A 14116-nucleotide genomic window follows, 5' to 3' on the forward strand; every position below is an offset into this window, starting at 1 on the left:
GATCCTGAAGTGTGGCTTTCCCGGTGCGTTGGATTTTAGTTTGGGCAGGCAAGAGTTTAGTTATGGAGGTTTAGAGGTTATGCTTGGAAACAACAGGTCCTTCCTTCCTGCTCCGGAGATGTCAGCGCGCCCGCACGGGAGATCGGCACCCATGGACGCGACCAGGGCAATTGAGCATGGGCTGGGGGAAAGTTTGCCCGATCCTGGCTCCTCTAAAGGTCTTGTCCCGGGGGGTGAGGGGGTCGTTTGCCTGTGAAATTTCGTCTCTCTGACCTGACGCTCCACACTAACGCAGGGGTAAGGGTAGGCAGTAAATTAGCAGGTTAAACATGCGGCAAAACTGCAGGTTAAAAAGGCGATAATCAAGGCGCACGTTACTGTATGGGAGGGAATAGCTAATCCGTTTACATACCATATACATGCCGCGGGCGGAAAGGATTACCCGTTGATTTAAAGAAGCGGTAAGGATGGATTAAAAGGGATAGTGAATCGCGGGTTGGACTAACGCTGCCAAATTGTGAGTAGAAAGCGGGTTAGAAGCAGGGTAACCTCGGCCGCGCTTTACTGTATAGGCCTGTAAGTTTGGAGAGTCCGCTGTTCCTAAGGCTGCTCTGAGGTTTTTTTGGAGCTGGAAGATTCCTTTCCATGAGTTTTTCTGTTCGGGTCAAGTTTTTTGTTGGGGGTAGTGACCCGAGGGTTCCCCGGTTGACCTTCCTGTATATAGTTAGTTTGGAGTGGGAGTTATTCTGCTTTGGCATTACGTAATACTGGCAGGCTGTGGGTGGCACCATGGTATTTATGCAGAGCCTGACAAGTTTTGCTCTCTCTCCATCTGCTGGTGCGGAGGCAAAACCCAGGAGTCTGGACTGATCCTTGGTACTACAGGAACGAAAATTAACAGAGGTAAGACCTAATTTTCTTTTATCTTTGCTGCTGAAGGCATTTAGATTCACTAATCCATTTTTAAAACTGTAGTCATAAGCTGGTTTTGCTTTAACTGATCCAATTGGCCTCAGTTTTATATAATGAAATTGTTCTTGTTTCAAATTAATTTTGTTCTATATTTCACACTAATGGTTTAGTTTCAGTTACTATCAGGATATTAGTGATTAAATATTATAATCAGTTTCACAATATTAAAGAGTAATCTGGATCACTAAGCAACTGGTAGTATTGTTCACTCAGTAAAAGTGTGACTTATTTTTCAAGTGATGATTACAGAATCAATATTGCTGTTGCATTATTCTAGCAATCACAATATGAATGGCATATTGAATGTGCATATTGAAATGTATTTTTCCTTTGTATTTACAGATGTGAAACAAGCGCTAATCCAGTGGCAGGAGAGAATTGAATTCGCTCATAAACTCTTAACTTTGCTTAACTCATACAGCCCTCCAGAACTCAGAAATGCTTGTATAGGTATGCTGTCTTGACATCTATTATACTTGTTGATTCTTTTGAACAAAACTCTTCATCTTGAAGACTAAGATTTAAAAGGCATAATGTGGTGAATGTGTTCAAGGTTTTAAGTTTCAACATTTGGAATGCAAAAGTGGGTGCTTAGGAGTTTTAAATATGAATTGAATTGTAATTCATAGAAACATGATGGCAGAAAAAAACTATTATGGCTCTTCTAGTTTGCACATCCACACCAACTCTTGAAGGAAAACCGTTTAGAATAAAATATTTCTTTTAGATAACTTCTAAAAGCCAATGTCCAAATACATTATATCTCACGAAATTAGTTCTGTCAAAATGTTTCAATTGAGAGCAAGAAAATTGGAATATATGTTGAGAATATACAAAGCAGACAAGCATAAGAATTCTTTATACATTAATATACATTTCATATTAACAGTTTTTAGCCATAGCTTTGCCAGAGAATTTTCTTGGTATGTGTGTATGTATCATTTTGGACTTTTCTTGGGAACTAATATGGCTTGGCGACGGTGGCCCGCACGTTCACCAAGGTGATGGTGGTGGTGGCGGCGGCGGCAGCTCTTCGCAAGGAAGGAATTTTGATCCATCCATATCTGGACGATTGGTTGGTTCACGGGAAGTCCAGGGAGGAATGTGAGAAGTCTCTCTGAAAGGTGATGTCCACCTTACAGTCTCTCGGTTGGGTTATCATTGTGCAGAAGAGTCATTTGGAGCTGATTCAATTGTTGGTTGATTTACGGGGCATTTCGACACTCAGCAAGGCAGAGTCTTTCTGGCAGTGGATCAGGTGACGAAGTTGCAATCTCACGTGAAGCGTCTTCTTCGTCTGGAGGTGCCTAAATTGTGGGATTATTTGCAAGTCCTGGGGTCCATGGCATCCACGTTGGACTTGGTCCCAAGGCATTTGCGCACATGAGACTGCTACAACGTGCGCTGTTGTCCAGGTGGAGTCCCTGCTCAGAGGAGTTTCATCTTCCCTTACCACTGCTTCGGTAGTCCAGATCCAGTCTCTCATGGTGGCTGTCTTGTCCCAGTTTAGAGAAGGGAATGGATCTGGAGCCTCTGGACTGGATGGTGGTTTCCACGGATGCAAGCCTCTCCAGCTGGGGAGCAGTTTACTTGGGCAAGTCGGCGCAAGGTCTGTGGAGGCCAGTGGAGAAGTTCTGGTTCATCAGTTGCCTTCAGATGAAGATGGTCCGTCGAGCCCTGGAGGTTTTTCTGCCCCTGATCCGGGGTCACATATTTTGGATGTTCTAGGACAATGCGATGACTATGGCATACATTAATCGACAGGGCAACTCAAAGAGTCATGCAGTGGCATTGGAGGCCCGGAGGTTATTTGCCTGGGCGGAGCGTCATCTCGAAGTCTAGCCACGTTGCACGTAACAGGAATAGACAATGTGCAGGTGGACTTCCTCAGCAAGCAACAATTGGATCCCGGGGAGTGGGAGTTGTCCCCGGAGATGTGGAACCACATCTGTGCATGGTGGGGCACTCCCCAATTGGATCTTATGGCATCGTGACTCAACTCGAAGATGGAGTGATTCTTCAGTCCCCGAAAAGTCTTCAGTTCATTGGGCCTCGCACTGGTGTGCCCTTGGCCGAGAGGAATCCTTCTGTACATCTTTCCTCCTTAGCCCCTCATAGGTCAGGTCCTCATCCGCTTAGTCACATCCTGGAACCGAAGTTCTGGTGTCTCCGGAGTGGCCGCTGAGACCATGGTTTGCAGATCTGGTGGGACTCGCGGTGGACGGTCCTCTCAGTTTGACTCATCTTCCAGACCTGTTGCATCAGGGTCCCGTATTTTCAGGAAGATCGCTTTTGTCTCGCAGCTTGGCTTTTGAGAGGCAGGACCTCGCTTGAAGGACTACTCTGAGTAGGTCATCTCCACTCTTCTTCAATCCAGAAGACCGGCGACCTCTATGGTGTATATTAGGGTCTGGAAACTGAAGTTTGGTGTCTTCAGCGTTGCCTAGATGGTGGAGATGTTGCTTGTGCTGGATTTCCTGCAGCAGGGGTTGTCCAAGGGTTTGGCATACAACTCGCTTCGTGTGCAGGTGGCTGCCTTGGGTGCACTTCGAGGCAGGTTTCAGGGTAGAACTCTGTCTGCTCATCTGAATGTGGTAAGGTTCCTCAAAGGGGTTAAATCCTCCAGTGCGAAAGATGTGCCCAGATTGGAGTTTCAATCTGGTAGTTCATGTCCTATGTGGACCCTCTTTTGAACCCTTGAGAAGAGCGACCCTGAAAGATTTGACCCTGAAAACGCTCTTTTTGGTGGCTGTTTATTCAACTCAAAGGATATCTGAACTTCAGGCTCTGTTGTGTAGGGATCCGTTTTTGCGGATTTCCAGGGATGGAATATCCTTGAGAACAGTACCTTCCTTGGTTCCTAAGGTGGGGTCTGCCTTTCATCTTAATCAGACTGTAGACCTTCCGGGGTTTCTGGAGTGGTCGAGAAATTCTCCTCAGGATAGAGAACTACATCTCCTGGATTTATTTATTTTTATTTATTTAAAAATTTTTCTATACCGTCGTTTAGTGATATACCATCACAACGGTTTACAAATAGGCACATAAATAAATTCAAGATGGATTGTACTTTAACTAGGGGTGCCGCAGTTGTTCAGATACATGATTCAATATTATAAGCTATATGTAAAGTGTATTAAAATTCCCTATATGGGCTAATCGTAGATGCGGTATACTGTAATTCTTTAACTTAATACTTAAGTGTGATAAAATAAAAACACACATATGTTCTCAGGTGACTTTTGCTTGTGCGTATAAGTCCTTTTCTTGTTTCTTAGTACTACCTATTTCCCATTCTCACTTTGAAAGGCCTTTTTGAAAAGCCATGTTTTTAAGCTTTTTTTGAAGAGTTTTTGATCCCTCATTAGTCTTATTTCGGGTGGCATTGAGTTCCATAATATAGGGCCGGCTAAAGACAGTGCGGTGGGCTCTGCTTTGGTATTTGGAAGTTACTAATTCATTTTGTCGCTCAGATCATCTGTTTGTCCTCTTCAGTGGATTAAAGAAAGGGGACAGGGCCTCTAAGGCTACCATATCTCATTGGCTTCGGGAGGCCATTTGTAAGGGGTGACAGATCCCTGTCGGGTTGAGGGCGCACTCCACTAGGGTGCAGGCTGCATCCTGAGCTGAGTGTCAACTTCTGTCACCACAGGAGATTTGTAGGGCTGCAGTGTAGTCATTAATTCATACCTTTACCAGGCATTATCATCTGGATATCAGGGTGTGGGACGAGCCATCATTTGAGGGGAGAGTGTCCTGCGCGGGTCTTTTGTGGGCCCGTCCGGTTTGGGGTGCTTGAGTAAATCCCACTAGTCTGGACTGATCTGGGTATGTCCAGGAAAGAAAAATTGGTTCTTACCTGCTAATTTTCATTCCTTTAATACCACAGATCAGTCCAGAGGCCCTCCCATTTGATGCCGAAAGACTGATTTTCCTGCCAAGTTTTGCTGCTTAGTAAAGAATTTTTATCGTAGAGAGTAGTTACAGGATTCACGTCTGTGTTCTGTTTGGTTCTTGCCGAACAAGGTTTATAGTTCAGGGGTATCCAAACCTTAGTTCCCTATGTCTGTATGAAGGGGTTTCTAAAGTTTCTTGGCTTGGGTACAGGTCAATACTGAGGTCCTGCAGGTGGCAGGCTTGGTTAAGTAGCAGTGCCTCAAAGTTTTGTTCTCTGACTCCATCTGCTGGAAGGGTTGGTCTGGACTGATCTGTGGTATTACAGGAACGAAAATTAGCGGGTAAGAACCAATTTTTCTTTGCTTGCTTGTCTCTCACACACATGTACATAAAAACTCTTCCTTTCTGACAGACATCCTGTTTCACACAAATGCAAACATACCCACACAAATAATAGCATCTCTGTCACACATACACACAAATAAATTCAAGCTTTTTCAAATGCACACGTACAATGGTTCAATTTCACACAGACACACAATCACACCCGCCTCTCTGTCATATACCCAAATCGATCCTTCTGTCTCACACTCAAAATAGTCTTGCTCGGAGAGAAAACAAGATGGCGCCCTGAGAGGGTGTACTTTTGTTTGCTCCGGATCCAAGATTCCGTTCAAAAGCTTTACAGCGATATTTCTTTATTACAAAATGCCTCATAAGAGAAAAGGCAAAGTCCGGGTCTTTCCACCCGACCAGGACATTGTTTCCAGACAGTGATTGATATCTGAGTTCGCCCTCCATCCACCGCAACAGAGGTGGATGGATGGAGTTCCTGGGGAACTTTCATTGAGCCCTCCGGACCCCAGAACACCAGTGAGAACTTTGCCCCTAACAGTCGACGGAGGAGTAGAGGCGCACTCCGATGACATCATCAGGCGAAATCTACTGGGTGGCCCAGACGCCAACCGAGCGGTTGGAGAGGTAGGAGGTACTCCGAAATCTCGAGTGTCTGAAGTGCCGAGAGAAGGAGGAGAGATGGCAGCAGACACCCCCAGAACAACGGGAAAGCCTGGTGGAGTCACCGGTCTTGGGATGAGAACCCTCTCCCAGCAATTAACTAAACCGGCAGTTATTACTCTCGATAATATCTGGGAACTCATGGTGAGGATGTCTTCAAAGCTAGATAACCAAACCCTGAAGCTGGATGATACAGCTGCTAAAGTAGGGGTGTTGGAACGGGACACATACCAAAGATTTGATGAACAGGATAATTCATTAAAGAAAATTAATGATGATATAAAAAGCCTCCAAAATGCGAATGCTACAATGGTCTTAGAAAGAATTTCATCTTTAAGAAGACTGGAGTCAATTGAAAATTATATGAGACACTTAAATCTAAATCTGACTGATTACCTAGAAAATTCAAATGTAGACATTATGGATCATGCAGTGCTTTTTGTTTCCTTTTTTGACGAAACAGCTGTTTCTCTGATTATGAAGAATTATTTTAAAAATATAAATGAGTTATACTGTGGGGATCTTGTTCGTGTATACCCAAACCTAGCTAAGTCTATGCAGCAGCGTAGAAAAGAATTCCTATAGATGAGAGATGAGACCTTAGCATTAGGGGGTAGCTTTAAATTATGCTATCCCTGTAAATGCATTATTCATCTGGCCAGAAATACTTATGTTTTCCTCTCACCAGACCAGTTAAGGGGTTTCTTAGCTGGCAGGAGGCCTCCCGATGAAGATCAAGGGACTGACATAAATTAAGGGGGTGGCTAAGGGCACCTGTATGTGTAAAAGTTTCCAGTTATATACTCCTCTTAAAGTTTCTTTTCTCTCCCGATTTCCTATATAATAAGAGATTTTTTGAAATAGGAATAAATGGTTTTGTTCTGTTAAAATGGGCTAGTTTGCCTTAAGATTTTGTGATTATTGTTTCTATGTAATTTCCAATACAAATGTTTGTTTGTATATTGTTTAAAAAGATGATAAAAAATTTAAAAAAAATAGTCTTGCTCACATACACAAACACAGCCTCCCATGACTCACACACAAACATATTTTAGAATGTGTTTGGAAGTTTTGTGTGCTTCATGGAGTACACCTATTAAATCTTATTCCGGGTCTGCGCACAAGGGGGGGGGGGGTTTAATTTAGCAAATTCGCACAGCAACACATCGGGGCCTTCCCCAGTTCCCAACCCCCTCCCCTTATCCCTATCCTAGCCCCCACCCCATTTTTTTAACTCACATTTTGCTACTGCAAAGGAGCAGGAGCAAGTTGCGCACACTGGCACAGCGGTAAAAGGCCACTGTACCGGACGTCTCTAGCCCCGGACAGCCCCCTTTTAAGGCCCCGGCACTTACACGCGTTCCAGGGTTTACGCACGTGGCCGGGCCCATTTGAAAATAGGCCCGGTGTGCGTAAACCCTGGGATTTATGTGTTCTGGGGTTTTAAAATCCGGTCTTTAGTTTCTTCTCTTGCAGAAAGCTTCATATCATCAGGTTGTATAAACCGTAAGAAAAAAAAAAAGAATCATAGTAAAAACAAATAGCAGGTATCACACAGAAAAGAAGGCTGGGAACCATGGTTTTGCATACTCTTATGCTAAAGCTCATAATCATTATCATTAAACAGAATGTACAGTAACAAAGTGAAGAAATTGTTTTATGAAGCATATAAGGTATATCATTAAACAGATGACATCCTTGGACAGTTACAAATAATATAATTTGTTCATCTCACAAAGAAGCATAGCTTTGCATCATCAGCCAGTTTCACATTGTGCAATGTCCAGCTATGTGGAAAAATATATATTTAATATGTCAAACTGAAATGCATGCAGAAATGCACTGAAACCCCTTTTAAATGAATAACCAATAAAAGAACAAAAAAGATGAATAAATGTCACTGCACCAAAAATACTATTGTTAGCAGCAAGGCACAACTAGATACGTGATAAAATTGCCTGAAGTGTATTGACAGATTCAAAGATTTTTTTGTTGTTCTATAATAAATCTGTGCTGCCATAATTTTTTCTGTACTGCATTCTCTTTTTTGACACTTTTCATAAAAGTACTACATAATAGAAAGGGGATATGAGATCTATTTTATTACTCCTGTGTAGTTTTACTGCTCTGTCAACAAGCAGGGCTGAATTAGCAAATAACATATGGGTGATGTCATCTGAATCACCAAATAGACCCATCACTCTAGCTCAATATACTATTCACCATGCGTGGACATTTCCATATGTGCACTGCCTTGTGAGCCCCTCAGTCTTTTTTTATTCAAGCTTCTGCCAGATGAGTATCCTTTCTCAAAATCTGCGTTTGCAGTTTCATTTTGATTTTTGCCTCGCTTTCTCGGCAGCATTTTTTAATGCTATTAAAAAAAAAAAAAACCACACACACATAATTATTAAGAAAGATATCAGGATGTACGGTTCCAAGAAGGCCACACCCAGCTACTTCAAGATCTGTGTCTTGGCCACAAGATATTCATCAACAGTGGCCTTGACATCTGCTATAGGTACCTGGGACTAGACAACAACTTGGCTAATTGCTGTGATTGTGCATGAATGTCACCTAGATCCCAGTGGAACCAGGCCTGGACAATGGAGAAGCCCTTCAGGTCTGTAAAGAGAGAGAGCTATTTTTTCTCGTGTATCGGGGCCTCCTCTGGTTCCCTTCGTGTCGTGTTGAGCAAAGGCCTCTCTCACAGGACTCCTCCTCCTAAGATGCCGGTTTCTGGATCCACCATAGCTTCAAGGTCGAGCAAGGCACAGAAGTGCTGGGCGCACAAGCTGGCATGTTCCACAATACACTCCTGAGCTTTGTCTCCCTCTCAGGGTTCATCAGCACTGAAGAAGCATCATTCAACTTAGTGCCAGTGGTGCAAGAATCCAAGGCACTGTCGATGCACTGGTTCCATTGACACACCAGTCAGTGCAGATGCTTTCAACTCAATAGGCATTGGTACAGTACACAGAGCACAGTCAGAGCCATCAATTCCAGTGGTGACTGGCTGCAGCAGACTTTGACAGGGACACTTCACAGATGCCCTCATCCTTCTTGGTGCCAATATATCACGTCTCACTTCCTCATCCCGGGACCCCATCAGTGTCCCGGTGCCTATATTACCATCTCACTTCCTCATCCTGGGACCCCCATCGGTGCCTGGAACACTCATCCTGCTGCATCTGGAAATTCCAGACAATATCTTCTCAATCATGCTTTTGATCTCCATATGATCTTTAACATATATAGGCCAGGTGGAGGCTTCTATCTGGAATCTGGTGTATGCTTCCTAAGACAATGACCCTATACTGGTTTCAGAAGTCATCTCTTTTCAACCCTAGCCCAGAGGACATAGCATTACGTAAGCCACATTACAGAACTGGTGAAGAATTTCTTTACCTCTTTGGCAGCCAGCAACAAGGAAGGATACCCTTCAGCCTTTTCTGTTCAGGGTGTTGGATTTGTTCCCTCAAGAGGATGTCCCTCCCACTTCTACATGACAGGAATTCCCATCAAAAACTCCAGCAATGGAAGCTCACCCACCTCCATCAGGCAAGCCATCCATCTCTGTGGAGGAGTCCATCTAATATTCAGAGGAGGAAGCTTGGAGCACAATCAACTGAAACCTACCATAAGAGTTCCCCTCAGAGATGACAGAGGTCTCTGCCCCAATCACCATCTTCATCAGGGTAATAAGCATCCCTCAACCTTTCTGTTCGGAGGAGAAGTCTACTGTGATTTTCTCTAGCCCCTTACCTGACCTGCTGGAGTATTTATCCTCCCAAAAATATCTTTCATATACCAGGTTCATGGTCAAATTGGGTAAGACCATCAGGGTCAACGTCCAGAAGGATAAGGATCCCTGCACCGAGGTCTTCGGCCTACTTTGGATCCTGGAAACCACTTCTGAACCAGCAATGATCCCAATTCATCAAATTTTGCAGAACCTGAAAATGAGAATGTGGGATAATATGGCTACCTGCCTACCAGTAGCCAGGAAGCTGCATTTTAAATACAGAGTAAACCAGTTCTTGTTTTTGGCATAGTTCAACTGCTGCACCAGTCTGTGGTAGTAGACTCTAGCTCTGAAGCAGGTCAAAAAAGACCAGGATTTTTCCTAAAGAACCCCAGGTTACTGGACACCTTTGGGAAGAAAGTCTTCTAGAGCTCAATACTAAACACCCACATTGCAGCTCACCAGCTCTATATGGGGCATTGCTTACACAACTGCATCAGTAAGCCGAAGCCTCTCATGAAATCCCTGGAGAGGGAACAGGAGAGTTATCAGCAGGCTCTTCTGATGCAGAAGTGTGTGAACAGCACATCATCTGGTCGCTGTATGAGTCTTTTGGCACCACATCAAGATCTTCTACAGAAGCCATTGGGGTACAATGGATAGACTGGTTGAGAGCTATCAGTTTGTGAGAAGATATTCATATCAAGTTGGCTGACATCCCATATTCTGGGGGCAATGTCTTCGGGAACAAAGTCAGAGAAACTGTTGCCCAGATTAAGTAACAGCATGTGGCTATTCAGTCCCTGATTTTGGGAGCCAACCAGCCGCCGCCTTCTAGGCATCCTTACTTTGCTTTTAAGCAGTCATTTTTCCAGAGATGCCCCTTCCACCCATTTCAGTAATATTGTGCTACACCTCTGCTGCCACAATAGTAACTTCCAGTCTGAGGACATACGCATGAAAGATGCTTCAGCAGTCTCAGCCCAAACTATGGCCTAGTTTTTGAGAAGCCCTGACTCTCGGTCTTCAACCCCTCCAGTAGAAGGAAGGGATTAGGCTGTTCCTTGATGAGTGGAGGAAGATCATCAAGGACTATTGTGTCTTCAGAATTGTAGAGTCTGTAACGTTTATGCTTTTCCTGGGCACCAGCACTTTACCAATGTTTAGCCTTCCATCCAGTTCCATCTAACTCAACTCTGTCCTGGATTTATGTAGCCTGTGAACAGGGGGTTGTTATAGGAGACATTCAAGATGAATGCCCTCTACACCATCCTACCCTTCATCCAAGCAGGAGACCGGATATGTGCTCTGGATTTGAGAATGTGTATACTCACATCTTTATCTATCCTCATTGGAAATACTTCAGATTTCCAGTAAGACAGATGGATAGGGGTGTGAGAACAACATTCTACCATACAAGGCTCTTCCCTTCGGCATCTTGATAGATCCAAGGTCTTCATAAAATGGCTGCTAGTAGGGGTGGAATATGTTAATCTTTGGGGGATTTGTGTTTTCTCTTACCTGGACAACTGGCTGGTGATGGGAACTTTTCAGGCAGGGGTGCTAGACTCCTTGCAGAAGATGATCCAGCTCCTACAGTCACTAGGTTTCATAGTTTATTTGGCCAAGTCAGAATCTCTACTCTGAGAATCATCAGGGCATGGTAGATTTGTTAGATGAAAAAGCATTCCTCTCATCAGAAATGGCAATCTGCCTTCGATCACTAGTCCAGAACTTGCTGACGCAAGCTCGGGTCCTAGTCTGGTTGTCCTCGGGCAAATGGCAGTGTGTGTAGTCCCCATGACTCACCTAAACATGAGAGCTCTCCAATGGGGCCTTCATTCACAATGGGACAAGCTGTTTCACATTCATAAGGGTAACCCTGAAGTTGAAAATGTCCCTCTATTGGTGGCTGATATTAGTGGTCTTGAAGGTGGTTTCCCCTTTTTGAGTTCATCTCATCAAGTGATGCAGTGGATGTGTCCACCAGAGAGTGGGGTGCACATTCAGCACAATGTCTGTTCCAGATCAGCCGGTTAGAACTATGAGCCATTCGACATACGATGAGAGTATTCTCTCATCTTCTTCAAATAAAAAGAATTCTGATCCAAATCAACATAAACAAGCAAGGGGACACAGGGTCTTGAATCCTCTACCAAGAGTCTCAGAGAATTCAGGAATGGGCCTTCAGCCACGAAGCTTTCCTTCAGGCAACTTAACTTCCTGGAGTCTCCAGCATATTGGCAGATTTCCTCAGCAGACGTTTTCTACCTTACAAGGGGTATCTGGACCAAGATGTAGTAAACAAGCTATTTGGCCTTTGGGGTTCACCCATCAATCACATCCGAAAGCAACAGGAAATTAAAAAAGAATTTGCTGTATTCTTGAAAGCAAATTCAGATCCGCTCCAGATGGAGGTCTGCCATATGCATTTTCACACTTCTGTTGATGGCAAGGATGATGCAGAAGGTGCTTAAGGACCAGGCATGCCTTATCCTCATTGCACCAGATTGATCCAGACAAATGTAGCTGTCCTACCTCATCAAGTTGTTAGTCCATCCACCAATTCCTCTTGGAACCAACCTGGCCATACAAACACAGGAAGGGAAGGGGGGTCATCTATGTCATCCAAGCCTCCCCTCCCTCAACTTAATGGCATGGATGTTGAGCTATCTAAGAAGATTGAGAACATTTTGATTTTAGCGAGGAAGCCATCCACCAGAAGGGCATATGGCTTTAAATGGAAGCAGCTTTTATCTTGGTGTTGAACAGGCTCTCTACACTCATTCCCCTATACTCCCAAGGATTTGCTTCATTACTTGTTCTCCCTCTCTTCATTTGATCTCAGTGAAGTTTACAATCCTAAAGTGGAAGGAAAACTGATCTCCCTTCATCCTCTGGAATCAAAATTAATAAAGCGTCTGTTGCATACAAAATCTCCATTTGTGAAACCTCCTGTGCATTGAGAGGAATAGCCTAGTGTTTAGAACAGCGCTTCTCAACCGGTGTGTCGCGACAAACTAGTGTGTCGCCAAACACCGGCAAGTGTATCATGTCTCCCGGTGTCCCACTGCCCCGTTGTACTTTCCTTCTCCCTTTTTCCAGACCCCGCGGGCCAATTGGAAGCCTCCTTTCTTCCTACCCCATTGTCCAATGGGAAGCCTCCTTCATTCTGCCTCCGCCTCCTTCATTGCCCCCGCACAGGCCAATTGGAAACCTCCTCCCTTCTACATGCCAGTTGGATTAGGAAGAAGGGAGGAAGCCTTTAATTGGCCGGTGAGGCAGGCATCAGAATGCCCGGGGGTGGGGTGGGAGGAATAGAAGTGTTGAACGACGAAACAAGGCCGCCATGGGACCGTGGCGGTGAAGAGGAAACCCGACCCCGACCAAGCAAGGCCGCCACAGCCTGTGGCGGCGAAGAGGAAACCCGACCCGACCAAGCAAGGCCGCCACAGCCCGTGGCGGCGAAGAGGAAACCCGACCCCGACCAAGCAAGGCCGCCACAGCCCATGGCAGCGAAGAGGAAACCCGACCCCAACAGAGGCCACCACAGGACCCCATTCCCGTGGTGGAGCAAAAAGATGGCCCGCCAGAGTAAAGCCGTGGCGGAACTGGAGCCCATCCCTGCAGTGAAGGAAGAATATGTTTTTGATGAGAGCTGGTGTGTCTGTGTGTGAATGAGTGCCTGGTTGAGAGCTGGTGTGTCTGTGTGTGAATGAGTGCCTGGTTGAGAGCTGGTGTGTCTGTGTGTGAATGCCTGGTTGAGTGCTGGTGTGTCTGTGTGTGAATGAGTGCCTGGTTGAGAGCTGGTGTGTCTGTGTGTGAATGGGAGCCTGGGTGAGAGCTGGTGTGAATGGAAGCCTGGGTAAGAGCTGGTGTGTATGTGGGTGTGAATGAGTGCCTGGTTGAGAGCTGGTGTGTCTGTGTGTGAATGCCTGGTTGAGAGCTGGTGTGTCTGTGAATGAGTGCCAGGGTGAGAGCTGGTGTGAATGAGTGCCTGGTTGAGAGCTGGTGTGTCTTTGTGTGAATGCCTGGTTGAGAGCTGGTGTGTCTGTGTGTGAATGAGTGCCAGGGTGAGAGCTGGTGTGTTTAGGTGTGAATGGGTGCTTGGGTGAGAGCTTGTGTCAATGGATGCTTGGGTGAGAGCTTGTGTCTGTGGGTGTGAATGGATGCATGGGTGAGAGCTGGTGTCTGTGGGTGTGAATGGGTGCCAGGGTGAGAGCTGGTGTCAGTGGGTGCTTGGGTGAGAGCTTGTGGGTGTGAATGGATGCCTGTGTGAGAGCTTGTGTCTGTGGGTGTGAATGGAAGCCTGGGTGAGAGCTTGTGTCTGTGGGTGTGAATGGAAGCCTGGGTGAGAGCTTGTGTCTGTGGGTGTGAATGGAAGCCTGGGTGAGAGCTTGTGTCTGTGGGTGTGAATGAATGCATGGGTGAGAGCTTGTGTCTGTGGGTGTGAATGGAAGCCTGGGTGAGAGCTTGTGTCTGTGG

At 45.3% G+C, this 14116-nt stretch overlaps 1 protein-coding gene across 1 annotated transcript in view; it reads left to right on the forward strand.

The window, feature by feature from the left end:
- Positions 1 to 14116, forward strand: part of USP34 (ubiquitin specific peptidase 34) — a 1009100-nt gene that overhangs the window by 915371 nt on the left and 79613 nt on the right. The window contains exon 71 of the mRNA XM_029593702.1: positions 1315 to 1422. Within this exon, the coding sequence (XP_029449562.1) occupies positions 1315 to 1422 (108 nt within the window). The remainder of the gene's footprint in view (positions 1 to 1314; positions 1423 to 14116) is intronic.

Source organism: Rhinatrema bivittatum, chromosome 3 (assembly GCF_901001135.1).
Source record: "Rhinatrema bivittatum chromosome 3, aRhiBiv1.1, whole genome shotgun sequence".
In the NCBI taxonomy this organism is placed as follows: domain Eukaryota; kingdom Metazoa; phylum Chordata; class Amphibia; order Gymnophiona; family Rhinatrematidae; genus Rhinatrema; species Rhinatrema bivittatum.